The following is a 6,920-nucleotide window of genomic DNA, read 5'->3' on the forward strand; positions in this document are numbered from 1 at the left end:
ACAAGTCGGTATCAACCTCTTCATTTATTAGTAGCTGAGACATTATAATTGATATGAAATTGATATATGATCCCATGAACTAGGCACTACTCATCGATTAAATTTCAGTCTAATTCAGAAAGCTATGTGGAAAATCTTGGTGCCCAACGAACCCCCCCCCCCCTCGACACACACACACAAAGAAAAAACCTAATGAAAGTTGTCCAACGTATGCTGAGTACCTCCACCTCTTTTTTTTTTTTTTTTTTTTTTGGTTAATCCCACTTTGTTTCAGCGTAATCATGAAAATGCTTCACCCAAAAAAAGGAGCAAACAATGAGTGCCAAACAATGTGCAAGAATGTTTGTGAAAGTCGTAATCAGACAACCCTCATTTCAACCTCAAACACTGCCCTTCTGGTTAATCTTAAACCCACGGATATTTAACAATTCAGTTGCACTTCATGCCCGTCCTCACTATATAGAAGCAAACTAAATTAAATGGTTGAATAGCGTTTCAACCATTCCTTGTAATAGTATTCAAAGCATCCGCTTTTGCCTCCTATCATTAAGATCCCAACCAGAAAGGCCAACAAGATCAGAAGCCCATGTATAAATAATACCCTCTCATCAACTCCTTACCCATCTATCTTCCTTCCATATTAATAATAACAACAGAACTTTAAAAACCATTAGTGTTTCTTTCTTTGAAAAAAAAATGGCTGCCACGGCAACTACAATCTCTACAGCCGTACTCCTCCTCCTTCTTCCACTAGCAATCTCAGCCGCCAGCAAGAATTTCATCATTACCAACTGCAAAACAACATTGTATCCTGACGTCTGCATCGCCAAACTCCTCCCAAGAGCTCTCACGATCGAAGAAAGTCCATCTAGTCTAGCTAGGGTGGCCCTCAAAGAGAGCTCTTCTAGTGCAACAATTGTCAATGGTCTCCTTTCAAAGAAACCCAGATCTGACAAGGTTATAAAGGACTGCATGGACACCTATGGAGATGCCATTTATCAAATGCGCAAGTCAACTGCGACCCTGAATGGAAAGCTCAACATTGTAGCCATTGACAACTTGAAGACGTGGATGAGTGCAGCACTTACAAACGAGGATACATGTGAGGAGGGATTGGAATCAGTGAAATCGGATTTACTTGGTCTTGTGGTGGAAGGCAAGAAGTTGATAAGCATTACCCTTACCTTCATCAATAAGTTAGCTTGATTATGGTTTATCTCTTGAGTCTAGGCTCTTTCGCGTCATTCTTCTCGATAAAATTTGTTTTCTCAGAAAAAAGAAAAAAGAAAAAGAAGGAAACACCTTATAGGGAAGATGCTGATCATATAATTTCATTGTGGTATCTGATATCGTATTAATTTATAAATTTAGTTGAGGTTTTGCATAGCGAAGTGTAGATTCCTCGAATGGACTCTCTATGGATATAATTGCCTCAATTCTTTGTTTTGTAATTTATTTTCAAATATAAGAAATAAAATTGCAATACAATTAGAATTTGAAGATCCTTAGCTGATTTTGAGAACATAACGTTGTAGTAGCACAAATGCACCATAGTGTTGCCTTTATTTAGGTTACAGATGCACCATACTGTCAAGGGTTGTTCCTTAGCACCACCACCAACAAGATAAAAACCTCCAACTAGAACATGAAGCATTTCTTGTACTCCCTCCGAGAGAGCCAAAAGTTACAGCACAACAGTATAAAAAAAAAATTAAAAAAAAAAACCAAAAGTTAAAAGAGACATTGCAAGAAAGTAAATAAGAATGCAATGCATGTGTGTATGGTATGAATTACATAGTATACAAGGATAGCGTTACATTTATATTGGCCAAAAACCAGACTCTACACCACATGAGCTCCTCATGATGATGAATTAGGCCATTAAACAACCTACCCCATATGTAAAGAAAGAATTCCCACTAATAAGGTCATTGAGAAGTAGATTTATTCCCTTTTTTTATGCAAGAAAACTAGGCTATGCCCTTGGGAGAATACCAAATAAAAAGTTGTATATGGTGTGGTGTGTACATCCATCCATTTCCTTTTATGGTTAATCCTTCTCTACTTCGGGGTAATCATTAGATTTTCTCTTCATCTAAAAGATTTGATGACAGTTCGCACCTTTCTCCATTCTAAATACTTCCCTTTTATCCTCTTGAGAAATTTTATAGAGTACTTAGTTTTGATCAAAAAATTATGATTTTTATGCAAGGATTATGTACCAAAGCTAAAACATGGCCTAACATGAAAAAGGCAGCAATAGCTTTGTCTGAGTTTTGCAAAGTTACAAAGCCCAGATAGCCCTATTAAGGCACGAGTTGGGAAGTTGGGTGCACACTAACTGAAAACCCACAAGACAAGGCCAAAAATCAATCCATCATGAGAAAAAGTTATATGTTGACCTGTCATGTAAAATTTGTTTTTTTGCCACTTCTATTAGCCCAATTATTCTATTTTGGAGTGTCATGATGTTCTGTCATTGGAACTTTTATTCATCCTAGCCAATTTATGTGTACCTTGACTAAATAATTAGGGTAGTTTTATAATTGTTTAAATATATAGTAGGACTTCACCTCAAACCCAAAGAAGATTCAAGCTCTTCATTTCATATTATGCGGTGGTGATCTCTGCCAACTGGTTCAACCCCTGAGGTTGAGTGTCATGATATTGTTAGCATAAATATTGACCCAAAATAAGATGCTTAGCCTCGTTCTTTGGGATTTATTTCATCATGAATAGCTAGTTGCGTAAGTTTTGGTCTTAATGATGCCAAGTCATTATAATCCATCTTGGGCCAAAATGGCAGAGCTTTTAGCCATGGAAATTGGAACAATTATATAAAATTATGTTCTCCTATTTCTCTGTCAAGATCAAAGTATGGGTTAGATGTCTTACTAGCTTGACCTAGACACCCCGATTTCTCCTCCATAGATGGGAGAGAGAGAAAGAGACCCAAGATTGAGTATTTAGCATCAATATCTGAGTTTTATTAAACTCACCACAACTCGATCAATTATAACTCCATGAACAAATCCCACTTCTCAAAAATTCTAAGAAATGCAACATTTTCCAAGACACCTTGAAGTTGATGTTTGTGTTTTCCTTTCCTTTCCTCCTGGATATGTTAATGGCTTGGCCCATTCACTTGCACAGGAGGTGGCATCCATTAGAAGCTGGACTTACAAGTAGACCTATAAATGGATAGCCGAAATCCGCCTCCGAATTCGCATTCGTATTCGTTTAAGGGTATCCGAATCCGGAAATTTTCTTACCGGAAAATATCCGTATCCGTCCGCTAAGTAACCGGATTCGGATTCGGATAATTGCTTATCGGATCGGATAATATCCGGATAAATTTTTATCCGGATAGAGTAAAGTATTTAACATTTTTCCTTTAAAAATAGATGATAATCGGATTTGGATACCTTCTGCTGTTCGATTGATAATCGGTATAGGGCAACTGCCCCCCCCCCCTACACCGACCCGAGTTATCCAACGTATAGAAATTTATAAGTAAAAAATGTAAAAAAATGCTGGTCACACCCCACGGGGGGGCATTATCAATCAAAAAGATAATCGAGAGCAACAGATGTTCTATCGGATCGGATTAAAGGTTACCGGAGTCCAAATACTCCAATAACATTGGTTGCGCCCCCCCTTTTTTTTTCGGATCTCGATGGATGCCTCCTTCTTCTCCATCGCCTTCCCACCTCCGGTTTGTCCATCTGGTGCGATGCCTTCTCCATGCACCCGCAGGAGCTCCCGCACAGGCTATCTCCATTTCCCACTGACGGGGCCACATCTTCTTCATACGGGATGGTTCCTTCATAGGAAACCAGTCCATCTTCCTGTACAATTCCTTCTTCTATGCAGGCTAATAAACATATACAAAATAAAGGCATGAGTTCTAAAGAACTCAGTAAGAAACAATCACAAATCCCATCAATTACCCAACAATGCCAAAATGCACAAATAATATGAATGAATGCAAAGTATGAATGATACTATGATTTCTAACTATGCAGGTCTCTAATAGTTAACATGCTTTAAGATATACTCTAGCCGTCCTCTAGGTAAGTCTCATCACTCTGATCCGGCAAGGACTAGTTACCTCTGTAGGGATCCTGGGAAAAAGAGAAAGTCCACACCTGGCTCTCATTTCCATGGCTGGGGTTAAGTCAACACTCTCTCACCACGACCATTGGTAATGAGTACTGGCGCATGTCGGGGTTTCTAATCCAATGCAAGGCCATACTGGTTACATGTCTACATGAAGTCCAGATACATCCCCTATGGCACCAACCAACTCGGTTCAGTATCCTTCGCAACCAGGAGAGAGAATCCTCATGGACTGGCTACCGCTGTTGGACTCCACTCCTTAACCCTATGGTCATCCACATATTATTGGGGTGGATGCTCTCATGACTCCTCACGACACCTGGTCCGTTCCTTGGACGTTCATGAGTCCAACCGTAACATATGCAACCCTACCATTTATATGACTAATAGTGGACCAATGTCGCATCACTGTCATCACGGGTCACTTGGTTTCAATCCCCCTACCGAAAGGGTAGTAGCATGTGGGGTACCTAGCCATGCAATTCTAAACTCTACCTAATAATGTCATCAAACAATCATGACAGTGCTGGAGACATCAGCAGGCATGTGTCCCATTCCACAGCCTTCTGATATCCCAAGCTAAGATATCCCAAAAGAGATACCTCTTCCATCAGAACCATATACTAACCATCATCAATACATAACATTCATAATCAACATAGTATATAAACAAGACAAACAACAGTAATATAACAAGATTAATATATAAGACATGAATACAGCAGCATATATAAAGAAATACTAATTCTAATAGACACTGGATTATAGCATATTTCAAGTCTATTCAAAAGATAGGATGGGTTGTCCTTACCTGCATATAAGTAAATTGTCCGTAAAAAGAGATCCGTTAACTATTAGAAGTCTTTATTTTCAAACAGAGTATACCTAAACACATTGTTACAATATTATATGAGTTAATTGAATCAAAGAGAATCAGAACCAAAAGTCATTTGGTCACTGTTTACCAGCCAGTCGCTCGGGCCGGTCGCTTAAGTTGAGCGACCGCCACTAGTGACTGCCCAAAAAACAGAGAGTTTCAATCCAAAACTCAGGCTTCTGAAAACCCGTTTTCAATCCGGATTTTGAGTGATCATGGCCTAAGTCTCAAATCTAATACTCCCAAAGCCAAAGGGTGAAGGAAATCCTCGCAATTACCATCATTGGCTTACCCAGAACTCTCCCCTTGACTGGATTATCCTTCTCACGAAAGCAGGGTTTCGTTTTTGGATAAATCATCTCAAGTAGATTGGAAAGAGAGTCACAATGATCAAAGAGGGTAACCACCATGAGGAGGGGATGGGTTAACACTCAAATAATAGACAAAGAGGCTAAAGAATAAAGGGTGAATTCGTTACCTCACTTCAAAAAGCCAGAAAAAGGGAAGGACTGATCTCCAGGTCACTGCCAGCACTTCAAATTCACTTTCGGAACTTCCCCGCAGCCGTCTAACCTCCAAATTTAACAACCACAAATAAAATATTCGTTACTTGGATGAGGGTTACCTTTTATAGAAGTTAGGGGGCAAAATAGGGCAAAAACTCCAAAAACAGACTGGGCGGTTGCTCCAGGCGGTTGCTTTGTTTGATCGACCGCCACTAGCAACCGCCCCCATGTAATTTTCCATACAAGGGTGCTTTTTCTAGGGGTTGATATCCAAGTCCAACCTAGCCCTAAAGAGGAGATGGGGGAGATCTTACCTTCATTCCGGACAACTCCGAACAACACTTGACTTCCGGAAGTCCAACTACCAAGCAAGGCAAGCTCTTCAGACAAAGGATCCAGATCCATGGGTTCAAGGTATGGATCATGGACTTCTATCTGGACACACCACAAACTTACCTGACTAGACCTTCGGGTTCTCAGACCTGAAATATGGATCTCGGGTGAGAAATATGGGGGTTGTTACACAATGAGTGCCAAACAATGTGCAAGAATGGTTGTGAAAGTCGTAATCAAACAACCCTCATTTCAACCTCAAACACTGGCCTTCTAGTTAATTTTAAACCCACGGATATTTAACAATTCAGTTGCACTTCACGCCCGTCCTCACTATATAGAAGCAAACTAAATTAAATGGTTGAATAGCGTTTCAACCATTCCTTGTAATAGTATACAAAGCATCCGCTTTTACCTCCTATCATTAAGATCCCAACCAGAAAGGCAAACAAGATAAGAAGCCCATGTATAAATAATACCCTCTCAATCAACTCCTTGCCCATCTGTCTTCCTTCCAAATTAATGATAACAACAGAACTTTAAAAACCACCAGTGTTTCTTTCTTTAAAAAATAAATGGCTGCCATGGAAACTACAATCACTACAGCCGTCGTCCTCCTCCTTCTTCCATTGGCAATCTCCGCCGCCAACAAGAATTTTATCATTACCAACTGCAAGACAACATTGTATCCTGACGTCTGCATCGCCAAACTCCTCCCAAGAGCCCTCACGATCGAAGAAAGTCCATCTAGTCTAGCTAGGGTGGCCCTCAAAGAGAGCTCTTCTAGTGCAACAATTGTCAATGGTCTCCTTTCAAAGAAACCCAGATCTGACAAGGTTATAAAGGACTGCATGGACACCTATGGAGACGCCATTTATCAGATGCGCAAGTCAACTATGACACTGAACGGAAAGCTCAACATTGTAGCCATTGACAACTTGAAGACGTGGATGAGTGCAGCACTTACGAACGAGGATACATGTGAGGAGGGATTGGAATCAGTGAAATCGGATTTACTTGGTCTTGTGGTGGAAGGCAAGAAGTTGATAAGCATTACCCTTACCTTCATCAATAAATTAGCTTGA

The 6,920-nt window shown here is 40.0% G+C and overlaps 2 protein-coding genes across 2 annotated transcripts; both read left to right on the plus strand.

The window, feature by feature from the left end:
- Window positions 1-696: 696 nt before the first annotated feature.
- Window positions 697-1,206, plus strand: LOC149005311 (pectinesterase inhibitor 10-like). The gene has a single exon (XM_089135847.1). The coding sequence runs from the start codon at window positions 697-699 to the stop codon at window positions 1,204-1,206; it is 510 nt and encodes a 169-aa protein (XP_088991973.1).
- A 5,204-nt stretch (window positions 1,207-6,410) lies between these two features.
- On the plus strand, window positions 6,411-6,920 carry LOC149005312 (pectinesterase inhibitor 10-like). The gene has a single exon (XM_089135848.1). The coding sequence runs from the start codon at window positions 6,411-6,413 to the stop codon at window positions 6,918-6,920; it is 510 nt and encodes a 169-aa protein (XP_088991974.1).

Source organism: Hakea prostrata, chromosome 9, assembly GCF_041222555.1.
Source record: "Hakea prostrata isolate BN-2017 chromosome 9, UWA_Hpros_2, whole genome shotgun sequence".
NCBI lineage: Eukaryota > Viridiplantae > Streptophyta > Magnoliopsida > Proteales > Proteaceae > Hakea > Hakea prostrata.

Bases quoted from the DNA above. Each gene is read 5' to 3' on its own strand.
- LOC149005311 (XM_089135847.1), top strand. From the start codon at position 697: ATGGCTGCCACGGCAACTACAATCTCTACAGCCGTACTCCTCCTCCTT.
- LOC149005312 (XM_089135848.1), top strand. From the start codon at position 6,411: ATGGCTGCCATGGAAACTACAATCACTACAGCCGTCGTCCTCCTCCTT.